The sequence below is a fragment of the Stenella coeruleoalba genome (genome assembly GCF_951394435.1).
Source record: "Stenella coeruleoalba genome assembly, chromosome: 19".
Taxonomy (NCBI): Eukaryota; Metazoa; Chordata; class Mammalia; order Artiodactyla; family Delphinidae; genus Stenella; species Stenella coeruleoalba.
The window spans coordinates 21,239,522-21,255,275 of record NC_137165.1 but is presented as its reverse complement, the minus strand read 5'-3'; the positions used below and the strand labels follow the sequence as shown (position 1 = coordinate 21,255,275).

Below are 15,754 nucleotides of genomic sequence, written 5' to 3'. Positions count from 1 at the left end.
AGTCCCTGTAATGTCTTTTTTTTTTTTTTGCGGTACGTGGGCCTCTCACTGCTGTGGCCTCTCCCGCTGCGGAGCACAGGCTCTGGACGTGCAGGCTCAGAGGCCATGGCTCACGGGCCTAGTGGCTCCATGGCATGTGGGATCCCCCCGGACCGGGGCACGAACCCGTGTCCCCTGCATCAGCAGGCGGACTCTCAACCACTGCTCCACCACGGAAGCCCCTGTAATGTCTATTTTTAAATGCTTAAATGATCAAGCACATTCCAAGTTTATCCTATAGATATGCTTACAAAAATATACCATGATACATATAAACAAGAATGTTCATGGTTAACATCATAATAACAAAAAAGGGGGCGGGGATAGGACTAGATGAATAACCTAAATGTCCATCACCAGGAGGAAGATTAAATACGTTGTGGTACACCATCAATAAAGTGGATACAGCCATTCAAAAGACTGTGGTAGAGAAAAAACAAGGTGCAAAACAGTATATCCCACTGACAGTATTTAAAGGATACAAACATACAGGTATATGCATGATCTTTTTTTCTTCTGAGAGAACACAGAAAAAGTTAATAGTGGCTACTTATGGGGAAGTGGGGACAGAGGGAAACTTAATTTTCCACCTGATCTTTCTACATTATTTAAATTTGTCATTTCTAGGTATTACTGTAATGTTAGTAAACAAGTACGTTACATAATCTCTTAATCAATTAAAAGTCTGTGGGGATAATATCCAATGCAGTAACCTTACAACAAAGCTACTAAGTTGTCCCAAAACACTATAGCTCAGTTTTGAATCACATTTCTGGTTAGTCTATGTAATGGGTGTGTACACAAAGACAAGACTCCTGCGAAGGACAACTGGTTTACTATCTGCAGCAGGGATCCCCCACACCAAGCTGGTTGAGCAGGCAGAAAATTCAGAAAGCAACCAGGCGTGCTGCCCCTCAGAAAGGCAAAATTAAAAGAAACCTAGCTTAGCCGGGAAGGCACTATTCCCAAGGGCCGAAATATGCTTCATTTACAGGGAGTTTCCCCTTCCCCTTTTGAATTTCAATCTGAGCATGACATCAAGTGAGGCTGAGACTGGAGGGACACCAATGACACTAACCTAAATCAAAACTCTAAAAAGGTGTAGTAAAATGCATGGAAACCAAATCTGAGCAATGGCACTCTAGAATCCATATGCAGTACGAATGGAAAAAGGAGTGGAAAGAATGCAAAGTAAAATGTTACTTCTCTATTATGTCTTTCTCCTCCTGCTGTTGCTCTGTATATCACATCTACACTAGACTGACTTCAGTGTTGACAAGCTAGGCAATATTTCTAAACTAGAGAACAAATACTAAATGCTTAGTATTTCCAATTTTAAGTCTAATTATACAAATGGTTAATATGGATGCTATGGTGCTTCTTATTGCTAGGTTTAAGGCCGCCTTTCATCCTCCTTGTAAATCCTCTAGAAAAAGAGCCCCAACCTTGGATTTATTATAGTGAGAGTAACATAAATGTCAGATGCTAAATAATTCAGGTCCTGTCCACTAAGAAAGTGTTGTTTTACTTACAGCCTTAGGAGCCACATATCCACCAGGTGCCATGCCTATCCCCGTGGAGAGTACAAATAGGTCATTCAGACCACTGCTGACCACAGCAGGAGTAGGTGAAGGAGCAAAGGTTGCAGGCACTGATGATGGGATGAAGGACTGTCCCACCTGCAGGGAATAAAAGGGAAGGGGAACAGGGAGATCAGGAAGAACTCATTAATAGTTCTTAAAATGCTGCTATATATTTTAATAGTATTGATAAATCAATAAGAACACACCATAATTACAATATTCTTAGGCGTTTAATTCATATATTCTTTGTCCTTCAAATCATCATGGTTATTTTTTCATCATTGAAAAGATACACACACTCTTTAGAAGTTCTATCAAGAGAGTCATCAGTAGGATCAGGAACACAGTGATCCAAAGTTTTTTCTGTTTGTTTCCAATTTTAGCTTCCATGATTCTGTGCAAGAGGCCTACAGGTACCCTAATGAAGGGGGAATCTGTTTCTATAGAAAGAAGGAGAAGCATCCAACTTAGACAGCAGTTCCATTTCCACTTGGGTCCAGGCAAGTCTTATTTCCGCATTTAGGCATAAATATCTAGTAGGAAACTCTCCTGGGGGAGATGGATACTCACACCCCCGCTAACTCACATACGAGGAGAGTCTCACTCTGAGTCCAGCTGACGCTCAAGCTCTTTCTAGACGACAGAAAAGAGTATTCTCTCGTCAAGATGGGAGGTTCCATTTCCTTTAGCCCTTTAATGTCAGGAAGACAAAGAACTCTGTAGACACCAGAGCGCCAATCCCTAAAGAGACCCCTACACCACATGTGGTGTATAGTCCCAAAGAATCCAAGTAACCCTATGCTACTTTCTACTCTTCATACACTGCTACAGAGGTTCTGGTGTACAGGGCTAGATAGCAGCAGTGGCTGGTCTGAGAACGTTTGCATAGGAAAGGCATCAAACAGGGGGCAGTGCATCCCACGGTGAAAAAAACCGATGGCACGGACTGCCAGACTTCCTCCAATGCCCCCGCCAAGGTCACTGCCAAGCTGAAAGAGAGAAAGGAGAGAGAGGAGAGAAAGGTAGAGTTCATTTAGCTAAGTACTAGATGCCCATACAGAATCTGTAAATTGCTCTACCAAGTTGCGGGGAATACATGCTATTCAACTTGACTCCCAAAGCCTACAGAAATTCTAGATTGCAAAGAAATATAACCTAGGGGAACTGAGGAGGGGAAGTGATGGTGTGTGGGAGTTTTGAGAAAACGTGGAAAGATGATGGAGCTGGGACATCTCAGGGATGTTTCAGATCCAATCTTTCCACTGGCGTACATAGGCACAAACCCAAACAGGATTTAAAGAGTTTACATATTCCAAGAAGCTATATCTCTAAGTCGTAATGTTCTGAATATGTTTTATTTTTTCTTTAAAAGGAAATTTAAGGCGGGGGAGAAAAAGAAAAACTAAAATATGTTTTGAACTACAAAACTTGCCGCCACACTGAGAAAGTGGGAACCAAACCAGTAATGAGCTGCAATTTCAAGCTTCAAAAATTATAGCTTGAACAAGAGCGATTTTTAGAGTTTAGAACTCTCCTAAGAAAGCAAACGGCTGGGTTAGGAAGATATCCTATCTGGGTAGGAAATGCGAAGGCATGCAATTCTTCAAATCTCTCCCACAGTCAATACAGCTAAGGAGAAATGCTGTGATTTATCTGGAGTAGATCATTTAAAAGGATGCTAACTATTGGAGAATTAGACTAATGCAATTAGCTAGGTGACAGGAAAATAATTCCACATGGTCTTACTTCTGCCTCTTTTCCCTGTCAGGGCTCTGATATAATTCACCCTGAATTCCAGGACAAAAGCATTAAAGAAGAACTGAAGCTGAAAATAGCTAGCATGAAAAAACATAAAACACACATACCCACAACTAATGGTGATGTTCAGAAAGCAAACAATACGCTTTTGTGCTACGATTCTGTACTGCTACTTCCCTAGTTCTCACTGTGCATCTAACATTCCCCTCTGAATCACCAAATGCCTTGTCTGCTTTACAAAACACTGTTTCCTTTATTGTCTGTCATTTAGTAGTAGAAACTTGGAGAGCTCTAGGCTGTGGTTGTGTTAAAAAAAAAAAAAAAACAACAACTGTATTTGTCTTCAGGATTTGAAAGAGGGGATTTATTACCTTCTCAATGGACAGATATATAAAACTGGGTTGCCAAAATCTCAAAAATAATATATATACTGGAAGGGCATAATGGGACTTATTTCCACCACAACAGAACAAAACCCCCAGGCGTTTCATAACTGGCATGAATAAGCATGTTCTGCACTAAGCTACAGAACACTCCAAACCTCAAACAACCAACATTTGCAAAGTCTGGTTCCTGAAGACTATTTACTGGTTGGACATGGGGCGAGAAATCACAGGCATACAGATAAAAAGGTCATCACAACCAAGAATTCGAGTAACTGGAAAAGAATGACAGCAAATAGAAAAGATATTACACACCTACCTTCTCCCTGTTTCTAGAATAACACACATCCACAGCATGACGTCTGAAAAGCATGAGATTCCTTTTATTCAAACACACACTCACATTTGCTGGACATAAGGTACTATGGGGACTATAAAGATGCCGGGCAATGAGGGGAAAACAATAGATGAACAAGATCCAGGCTTTGCAAACTGGCAAAAAAACAAAACATGAATGCAAAAACCATACAGAATATACTAAAGCAAAAAAAGAAAGTTCTGAATAGAACTTTTGGCTGAAGGATAATGAAAAGAAGCTTCAAAGACATGGTAGTGTGAAATTATAGAATGCAAAAGGGGGGAGGTTATTTCTCAAATAGCCTGAACAAAGGTTAAGAAGTAGGAATAAAAGCATGATCAAGAAGGATGAGTAGGGACTTCCCTGGTGGTCCAGTGGCTAAGACTCCATGCTGCCAATGCAGGGGATCCAGGTTCGATCCCTGGTCAGGGACTAGATCCCGCATGCTGCAACTAAGAGTTTGCATGCCTCAACTAAAGATCTCGCACACCACAACTAAAAGATTCCCTCATGCCGCAACGAAGATCCCACATGCCACAACGAAGATCCCGCATGCGGCAATGATGATCCTGTGTAGCCAAATAAATAAATAAATAAATACTTTTTTTTAAAAAAAAAAGGAAGAAGAAGGAGTAGTCTAATTAGACTGGAGCACAGGGTAGATATGTGTTAAAAAAAAAAAGTCAAAGAAAATAAGTTTGCAAAGGCAAACTGATTATGGTTAAGTCTTTAGTTTTCAATTCCTCCATCACAAAAACCTGGAGGTTTCTTAGAGTAAGATTCAATCTTTCTAAGATTACTAATAACTACTTCAATTGTGTTCTATTAACTATGGTTTTCAACCTTAGATACACAATGGAATAAACCACCTGCGTGTGTATAACTGTGGGGAGGAGGGGGATTTTTAGAAGTACTGATGCCCGAGTCTCAATCCCAGTCATACTGATTTAATTGTTCTGAGTTGTAGCCTGGACATCAGAATTTTAAAAAGCTGCCCTAGTGATTCTAATGTATAGACAAGGTTGAAAACCATTGCCTTAGAGAATTAACTATGATTTGGAATCAGACAAGAATATATGTTCAGGAATTACTTTGGCACTAACTCCTGAATTGAAAAGGAAGCTAGAACTTAAGAAGAAAGAAAACCCCATTTCTTTATTTTTATACATTAATTAATTAATTTTTGGCTGCATTGGGTCTTTGTTGTGGTGCGCGGGCTTCTCATTGTGGTGGCTTCTCTTGTTGTGGAGCACGGGCTCTAGGCACACGGGCTCTAGGCACACGGGCTTCAGTAGTTGTGGCTCACTGGCTCTAGAGCACAGGCTCAGTAGTTGTGGCGCACGGGCTTAGTTGCTCTACGGTATATGGGATCTTCCCAGGCCAGGGCTCGAACCTGTGTCCCCTGCATTGGCAGGAGGATTCTTAACCACTGTGCCACCAGGGAAGTCCAAGAAAAACCCTTTCTAAGGAAGGGAATTATGCAGAATGTCTCACTTGTCCTGATGCTGGTTTTGATTTAGCTTTATGACTTTCTGATGGGCTTACACATCCTCCCCCCAGCAACTCTCCTCCCTTCTGGCCTATCTCACAACTGAAGCTTGAAAGAGATGGAATTCTTTATGGACCTTGTTGGCACTCGATGGCAAGAAAGAAAAAACACACTGGAAGAGAAATGGCAGTATTATCAAATATGCTACATTAAATAAAAGGCATTGAGAAAAGGCACTCACTAGTGGTGTTATTTCCAAAGGAAATAAAGCCCATTTATAGCCCTTATTTTCTTAGATTTCATTCTTATTATACTTGAGTATTATATGAATATTATCTTAGCTGGACAGGATCTAAATGTACTCCCCCCCTCCTCCCCACCATGCTGCTTGTCAATTTTATTCAAAAACATGTAAGAGAAACTGAAAAGTAATTCTGATACTCCTTTGTTTACATTCAGCTTATCAAATACAACTCAGCTGCAACCCACAATCAAGAACTCTTGATCTTACAGAGACAGAATCCAAAGGGTGTTAGAGACATGTAGCCAGAAATATAAAGGTTCACATAACTGTGCTATGTCCAGAGAGCAAAAGGAAAGGACAATTTCAATATATTTTCTAACTAGCAAAACTATAGCTTACTCAGACTTTATTCAGCATCTTTCCTTTCGACTGAAAAGTTTCTAAGGGAGGTTATCATCTTCCTCTCTGAAAATATGACACAGTTGACAGCACAGTGTTGGGCAAGAGTAACTAACAGGGAGATGTCAGCAAGGATGGGAGCCAATTCCCCAGTGAGGGCCTCTCCTATCTACAGCGACAAGCAGGATGATGCAGATATTAATCGAGGGGTGGGGGAGGCGAGAAAGCTGAACAAAACACAACAATGTCGTTGTCATGTTGGCCTGAACTAGCCACTAACCATTTCAGTTCAGTTGCTGATATCATCTGGAGTCAGACAAGATTCATCTGTTTGGTAATACTTACTAATCAGGTAGGGTACAAAATCAGTCAAACTGGACTTGTAAAATTTCAGTGGTATCTATTATCCAGTAAGCTGGGAGAGGTGAGTGAAAAGTGCCAGAGGCATAAGGCATGGCTTTAATCTCAATCTTAGGTGTCAAAATACTGTGCACGTTTTAAGTGTCTTTTGGAGCTGTCCATTTCCCGTTAATCCCAGGACTGCCTTAATGAGGCCGCTATTTTCTCCATGAAGGAAATAATGTCAACTATAGACCAACTAAATCAGGATATAGGAAGATGAAGGAGAGGTGCCAATTTCAGGAAAAGAACACTTCAAATGCTGAAAACTGAGCAGAATTTTCCTACAGGTCCATAGCTGATACCCAAGTCTAAAATATCTGCTAGTGGTAAAGCTTCCCCAGCCCCCAATCTAAATCACATTAAATGGCACTAAGAATAACATTAACATTTCGCTACTGCCACAGAGTGGGTGCTTTATCATGCCGAAAGTAGTGCTGAAATAGGTTCAGTTCATATTGAACCAGGGAGATGTGTCGCTGCACTGTTCATTCAGTAATTGGATGGAAAGTAGTGATTTCATGGTGACTTATTTTATGGGCTAAAGGGATTTCAGCACAGTTGCATGAGCTCTGCTGCAGAACCAGGCTGAGTCAAAAGTTTGAGAGCTGAGTCTGCATACCAAAAGGAATTACCTTCATCCAATGGCAACATGCTACAAAAGCAGAAGTACAGAGAAAGAACCCAAGACTGAGGTTCTGTAAGGGACCAAGTCTGCCTGACTCCAAGAAAAGGAAAAGTCTTGACATGGCCACCAAGCAGACCGAAAACAAAACAAGAACAACAACAGAAAAAACCCCACATGGGATTTCCCTGGTGGCGCAGTGGTTAAGAATCCGCCTGCCAACGCAGGGGACATGGGTTCAATCCATGTCCCCTGAAAATGGGTAGATAATCCAAAATACAAGACAATTTTCAGTCTCCAATTATGGAACATGAGCAAGGGTGAGAAGAACCCTGGGAATGAGCAACTAAATCTAAATCGGTCAAATTCAACTCTTGGTCAATTTCTGGTAGGCTGGATCACCTAACAGCAAATCACAACAGGAAAATGTCCTGGGGTCAGGGGGTGAGGGTGTGGAGGGGTAGGAGGCAGAACAAAGGTAAAGTCAGAGAGGTCTGTTTTGTAGGAGGTGCCAGAGGCTCACCAAAATATAATTCTTCTGTGGAAATCACTGCCTTGGTTTAAAGATCAATTCTGTAACATCTCTACCTAACTTCATCTGGAGCTTCATTTGGCTCAATATTCTCAGTCTTGGCTGCAAAATTAAAGTAACTTCGATTTTTTTAAAAAATTACCAATGTCTAAGGTCCTGTCTCCCAGAAATTCCGTTTAATTGCTCTAGGGTTGGGTCTAAACGCTGATAATATATATTTTTAAATACCAATTATGCAGCTAGAGTGAGAACCACAAAGCTTGAAATAAAAGGTTAGTAGCTGCCACGCTTCATTAGCAGCACACCACTGACCTCTACGGGTAAGGTTCTGTTAGAAACCAGTGATAAAAGCAGCAAAAACGCTGCTGGGAGCTGTTCTGAGATGAACACCACGTAACCTGAGTGCTGCTTGCCACACAATCACATAACTCTAATCCAGGCCATATTTTAAATGGGGACCTGGGTCAAATTCTACCACACCCAGCAACATTCTTCTTCCTAGAGAGTGAAAGACAGACCTTTAACAAAATAATTTCAAGAGTTTCTTGCCCTCTCTCAATCTGAGGCAGAGTAGGAGCCCCCTTTCCAGGAGTGTGTTTACTACCGAAGCCAAGAGAACAAGGCATCTGGGTTTACCAACAGCTATTCAAACACTGAAGTGAAGTGGTTCACAGTGATCACAGATACTCTATGTCTTTACTATGCAAAATGTGGTCCACAGATCTGGGTGTTTGTTAGAAATGCAGACTCCTAGGCCTCACCCCAGAGCAACAAGAATCTGTCTTGTTCAAGATCTCCAGTTGATTTATGTACACATTAGCTTGAGAAGCACTGCTGTAAGGCAACAATTCATTCAAGAAACAGCACTATCTGTATAGACTAAGTAAAAACTTTGAGAACGATTTTCCTCTTTAAATTAGATAATTTACGTAAGAACAATAAAAGCATTTTAAAACTGGCATAGACTACTGCTGCCACAGAAACTCGTCATTCACACAGCCAGATTTAGGCCTCTTCCTTGTGATGGTCTCTTAAAAGGAATCTTGGTTCTTCGAGTGATATATATTTCACTACATACAGATCCAAAGCAAAAAGAAGGGCTTCTACTCCTCACTTTGATTTCTGGGACATATTTATATCACAGAATAAGCTGAAGAAACCTGCATGTAAACACTTTCTGGGGCTACAACACCAATTATACCATTTTAAATCCCAAAGTCAGAATAAGCTAAAATTTAGAGTTACACAGGAACATTACTGGGCCTACCTAGCAAAGGCTGTATAATATTTAGACATCCAATTATAAAAACAATTTACTCTCCACCCCAAAGAGAATATCCTTTGCAAAAAAAGAAAATGAAAAAAGGCCCATGTGTGACTTGGGCTACTATAATCTGACAAAGTTCTAATTGTTTTTCTATCTGATGTAAACTTGCCAGAATTCTGACACATGACTGGATTAAGCTGTGTAAAATATAAGGAGAAAACTCACTAGTTTTAAGGGCCAGCAAGAGCTGATACAAAGCCAAATGGAAATAACATGTTTCTTTCCCTTCCATGCTAAAGTGGGTTAAGAAACAAGACGACAGAATCCTGGGCCAGTCAACATCAAAATATAGAGCCTCTTTCTCCCCTCCATCCTTCAAACTTAATTTCTTTGTCTTCTTAGGTTCAGCAAGTCCACTATGTTGTAAACCACTAGGGAAATAAGCAGGGTTGGTAAGGCATAACCATGGGGAGGATGTAACATTTAACTTGTAGCTGTGTGTCAACAGAATAGGATGTGTCAACAGAATAGGATGAGCTATTTCAGTGTTTATAAGGGATTTCTGAGAGTCTCCAGGAATATTTCAATATTCATTTGTCAGTCTCCTGAGTCTATTAAGGAGGTTATACAGCAATGTAGGATATCACACGAGGAAGCTATTCAGTCAACTCTATTCATTAGAGATATGAAAATGAAAAGCAAATGCTTTTATTCCCAAGGAAGACAAAAGCAGTGCTCATTTGTGTCACCATTAGCTAGAGTCCAGAGCTTGGTCAGTGTATAGACTCTGGAAGCAGTGACTTCCATTAGTAAAATGTATCACCCACAAAGATATGACGGTAACCCTATCTCCTTAGGCTCTCTGTCAGCCAAAAGTAAATGTACCTGTACCAGCTGGCATAAATCCCAGACATAATACTGCTCATAAAGTAGAAGAGAAAATGCCAGTGTATGAAGCAGAAAGTAAGGTCGTTTTGTTTATGTAATCTCTGAGAACATATATTTTTGTATCTATGGCATTGCCTTCCAATTTCTGATGCTGGGAAATAAATCAGTTTGTTGGGCATATTTATAGTCATCAGGTTGATGAACAACTTATTTTCAAGTGTTCAGCTAAAAAAGCCCCTCTGATTCCACCACAGTTAAGTATCTAACTTGCAGGGAGCCGTGTGATGAGACCTGCTATTTTTCTGGCCTTCTCTACACAGATGGAAGGTCATCCTTAATATTTCTCATTTATCTTTTACAGCAACAGTAACTAATTGGCTTCCACTGGTGGCACATATTCACAGATACTCTGGACATTGGAGCCTTTTAGTATTAGAATCCTGGAAGCTAATTAAATTGGAAGTATGACAGGGTGGAGTGGGGGCGGGGTGTGGATGGAAAAGGGGAAAAAAGAACCAATCAAGAAGTACTTCTCAGGCTTCCCTGGTGGCGCAGTGGTTGAGAGTCCGCCTGCTGATGCAGGGGACACGGGTTCGCGCCCCGGTCTGGGAAGATCCCACATGCCATGAAGAGGCTGGGCCCGTGAGCCATGGCCGCTGAGCCTGCGCATCCAGAGCCTGTGCTCCGCAACGGGAGAGGCCACAACAGTGAGAGGCCCATGTACCGCCAAAAAAAAAAAAAAAAAAAGTAAAACCAATCTTAGATAAACTTTAAAGTAGAATAGAGAATGACAACTGAAAGAATCTGAAAGTATTTCAGTTTTACTGAATGTTAAGGAATTACCCCTAATTTTGGCTTGATAATATATTGTGATTTTTTTTTAAGTCCTTATCTTTGAGAGATACCAAGTAAAGTACTCATTGGTGAAGTGATATGAGGTCTGGAATTTAATTTAAAATACTCCAGCTCCCTCAAGAAAAAAATTTGTGGGGGTGATAAATGAAACAAGATTGGCAAAATACTGATGACTGGTGAAACTGAGTGATGAGTACACGTGTTTGCTATACCATTCTATCTTGTATGTTTCCTAAGATTTATATAATTTTTTAAAAACTAAAAAACCACTATAAAAATTCCATTAATAAACAAATGCTTTCTTAAAAAACGAAAACCCTAGGTAGGTTCTGACAACACTTGAACAAATAAGAATGAAGAATCAAACAGAAAAAACAAAAACGAAGAAGCGAAAGACTAGTGTTGCTCCATATAAGAGGAATCTGGAGGGATGATGGGGAAAATAATATGCTGCTTTCAATTCTGTTAAGTTTCAAGTGAGAAAAACAAGTAGGGAAGACCAACAGACAGCTAAGGAAAAGGGACTGGCAGAGTTACAGAAGTAAACTTGGGAAGAAATTCACACACACGCCTCAGGTGAAATGAGCAGAGTAACGCAGGGGTGCTGTGGTTAAGAGCAGGGCGTCTTTAACAGAATATATCAGTGGTAACTGTGCTTAGAAGATAAACCGCCTAAGGGAATACATAGAGAAGGTTCAGAATGAGCCTTGTGATACAACCAGAGAAGAGAAGGAACACAAAATTGCAACGATTAAAGAGAAAAACAATCTAAAAAAAAGAGGGCTTAGGAAGAAAAAGTGTCAAGGAAGCCAAAAGGAGACCTATCTAGATTGGGGAGAGGGTGGGTACAAATAAAGCCAAAAATTAATAAGGAAGTCAAAAGGGGAAACAATTTCATATACACCTAGCAAGAAATATATGAAATCTCCATAAAGGGTATCCTCTGCCCGTGAAATTCTATCATCTCTCAACATGTACCGTTTGGGAAATGTGACAAAACACATGGATTTATCAGCACCTTGAAATAGAAGGCAGAAAAGGCACATATTTTCCTCCACTCTAATAGACAGGTAAGAGTATTATGAGAAGACAAAAGTGAGTTAGATGAAAAGAAGTAAATGATCTTATAGTTTCTACAAATTAAGAACATGATAAATCATTATTATGTATTTTTTCTAAACTGTAGACACAAGAAAACTAACATGAAAATCTTTCCCCATTGTGAAGGCATGGGAAATAACTGCATAAAACTGTCATCAAAGCAGTATTTTTTTCTTTCGGCAGTATTTTTAAAAGGTGAGATAGTTCCAAGTTAGACAACTATTTACCATCTCATGCCCACAGAGCAGCTGACAAGTATAGTAAGCAATACTCAACTAAAAAGCACTTTTCTCTTTCCCAAGTGATTTTAAAAGACCTCATGAAGTAAGTATTTTTAAGCCTCTAAGGTTTTATGGTGCAAATGTATTTCACGTCAGAGGCATATCACTTATTACTCTTAGGACGCAGAAGAAAGCTAGGTGATGTCAGTACTCTTACAGACATGCCATTTGCAGCAACATACCCATATTTATTTCAAAGGGGATTTTTCTGCACTTGTGTTTCTTTTTTAAAAACCCAAAACAGGGCTTCCCTGGTGGCGCAGTGGTTGAGAGTCCACCTGCCGATGCAGGGGACGTGGGTTCGTGCCCCGGTCCGGGAAGATCCCACTTGCCGCGGAGCAGCTGGACCCGTGAGCCATGGCTGCTGAGCCTGCGCGTCCGGGGCCTGTGCTCCGCAACGGGAGAGGCCACAGCAGTGAGAGGCCCGCGTAAGGAACCACATAAGGAATTGTGAAGGTAACAAGTTGAAGGCTAGTAATCTGATAAAGACCTTATGTAAGAGACTGTGCTTCTTTTTACATATTGGTTCTCTTTGTGTTCTAGGAAGAGTTGTTTTTGTTTGTTGATTTGTTTTACTTTCCCCATCCCATTTGAGGGTCAAAGTTATCAGGAGAAAGGTAATTTAAATGGCAAACAACAGAAAGTCCGTATCTATTTATCAAAACTTGAAGCACAGACTGGGAGATGTACTTAGAAGTTAAATGGTCATATCTAGCGAATGTTAAATATGCTTGCCTACGAGGTCAAACACCCTGTAACGAGGCCTGATCCTTATGAAACCACAAGTTTCCTTTGGGTGAAAATCACAGCACTGCCCTAAAACCAAAGATTCAACGCAAGGGCTAATGAAAGATTAATAATCATTTTCTTGGGTACTGCCCTTTTCTTTTTGTTTATCTGTGCCCACAGTCTGTTAAAACAGAGCTACAGTATTGTAAACGTTGACTACACTAATTTGTAAAGCAATAAATCCTACACTCTGGCTATTCATGAACCACTGAAACAGCAATATATATTACACAATACGGGACACTCAGAAACGGTGCAAGTGCAGATACTCTAACCACTCAGAGATCAAATTCTACTTAAGATTTGAGGTTTATTATAATTAATGAAGGGAGAGTCTGAAAAGATTCCAAGATACCCATTATAAGAGTTTATTAGAGTATTGCCGTTCCCAAATTAAAATTTTAAGGTTATCTATAAAGCAAGAGTTCCATGTTACCTGACAGTCTGTTCATAATAGCATTTCCTTACTGATATGGAGCAATTTATTTTGGTAAAAAAGGTACAGGCAACTGAACAACTATGTCTACACAGAATCTAGGCTGCTCTTATAAAACAATCCTGCAAACATTATTTCATTAACAGCTGGCTTTACAGCATAAGAGAAGCAGTATCTGCTAACTTCATCCATAAGCTTGAACCAAAGTTACAGTAAAGGATAAAAATAGCTAAATGTATACATGGGCGGACCTCATTTTATTGCACTTTGCAGATATTGCAGTCTTTACAAATTCAAAGTTTGTGGCAACCCTGCATTGTCAGATGATGATAAGCATTTTTAGCAATACAGTGTTTTTATTTTTTTTTATTTATTTATTTTTGCAGTACACGGGCCTCTCACTGCTGTGGCCTCTCCCATTGCAGAGCACAGGCTCCAGACACGCAGGCTCAGCGGCCATGGCTCACGGGCCCAGCCGCTCCCCGGCATGTGGGATCCTCCCGGACCGGGGCACAAACCCGCGTCCCCTGCATCAGCAGGCGGACTCTCAACCACTGCACCACCAGGGAAGCCCCAGCAATACAGTATTTTTAAATTAAGATATGTAGACTATTTTTTTAGACATAATACTATTGCACATTTAATAGACTACAGTATTAGTATAGACATAACTTTTATATGCACTGAAAACACAACAACAAAATAATTCATGACACTTCATCGCAGTGGTCTGGAACTGAAGTGCACTATCTCTGTGGTACACCTGTACAGGCTTTTTACCAAGTTTTCAACTCTGGGAAAATTTCTAGCCTCATCTTTCTGGAGACTTAAGCAACTTTCAAACTTTATCCATTTAGAAAATCTTCACCACAATTTTCTAAAGGCACAACCTTACCTACCCTGAGGTTAGAACACAGAGGGGCCTTTTAACCTATTGTTTGTGTGTGGTCACTAGTATTCAGATGAAGCCTCCAGGGCAGTAGAGTAGGTTTGCCAAATGCATAGCAAATTTTTCTAGGCTATAAAAGCTTGAGGAAGACCAACTTCGTCTAAACAGAGAATCACTTCTCACTCAAACCTAATTTACCTGCTTACCTCCCATGATGTACTGGCAAGTGTTTGCGATGGATTCCATGACTTCCTTCCACAAAAGCATTGGGCGGCTTATGGTACACTGCGGCCAAAGAACCAATGTGGCAGATGAGCTCATCCAACAGAGTTGGCTCAATAAGAGCTGTCTCCTCAGAGATCAGTGGCTTCTCAGACAAGACTACTTCTTTGGCTGTGACAGGATCAGTTGAGAGAAGGCGCCAATAAATAGAGCCCTGGTCTCGAAGGTCAGGATTATCAGAATCCTAATGAAAAGGCAATGGCAAGAAGGTTTAAATGTAACCTTTCTCCATACAGAAAGCCAAACTGCTGGATTTATTATCAAGGCAATGCTGAAGTGATTTACGCAGAGTTGGCCGTTAAGATATTTAGACTCAATATATTGTTAATAGAGCCATAATTCTGTAATCTCTAACGTTTCCAAGAATTTAAATATAAACTGAAGTGGGTTAGTTCTAAGACTCAAATTCAACATGAAGTTGGGAAAAGGAAAATAAAGTTTAAGCCAGTAAAAATCAACTGCTTACGATGGCCTCAGGACATAAAAATAATGTTTTTAACTGCTTTAATATTAGCAGGATTATTCATGAAACACATCTTACATATATTTCACCCATACCTCTTTCTTCATTCAAATATTTATTAACTATCTCCTATGGAGACATTGGCTAGGCCCTGGAAATAAAGAGACAACAACACAGTGCCTGACTTCAATGAGCTCAAAGAATATTAATTATTACGATATAGTATGAGAGGTACCATTACCTAAATAATAAAAAAAACTGTTCAAGAGAGAACATAATGAAGTGCTTCTAAAAGGGGTGACACTTGAATTTAGTGGTCTCGTTTTTTTTTTGTGGCTGTTTAAAAATAATTTTATACATGGTCATGGCTAAGAAAAATTTATTATCAATGACACATCACAATTTAGAAATGTATAATATAAAAATAAGTCTCCCCCTATCATCCAACCCTACCCCACCTTAACTCCCCATCCCCAAAATAGCCATATTGACAGTGCACTATATATCTTACCAGAGAGCTCCCACACATATATATTTATTTTATACAAAACCAGTTTCATAGTATATATACTGCTCCTCAAGCTGCTTTCCATATTGGAACATACAGCTGTCATTTTCCACTGTATATGCAGCACTGCATCATTATTTACTAGTGTCCTATTGATGAACATTTAGGCTGTTGCCTCTTTCTCCC

General features: G+C 40.1%; 1 protein-coding gene across 1 annotated transcript in view; it reads right to left on the bottom strand.

Moving 5' to 3' along the window:
- Positions 1–419: 419 nt before the first annotated feature.
- Positions 420–15,754, bottom strand: part of LOC307176997 (AP-2 complex subunit beta-like) — a 65,960-nt gene continuing 50,625 nt past the window's right edge. The window contains 2 exon segments of the mRNA XM_079903642.1: positions 420–1,718; positions 14,522–14,781. Coding sequence (XP_079759768.1) covers positions 1,637–1,718; positions 14,522–14,781 — 342 coding nt within the window. The 3' untranslated portion in view covers positions 420–1,636.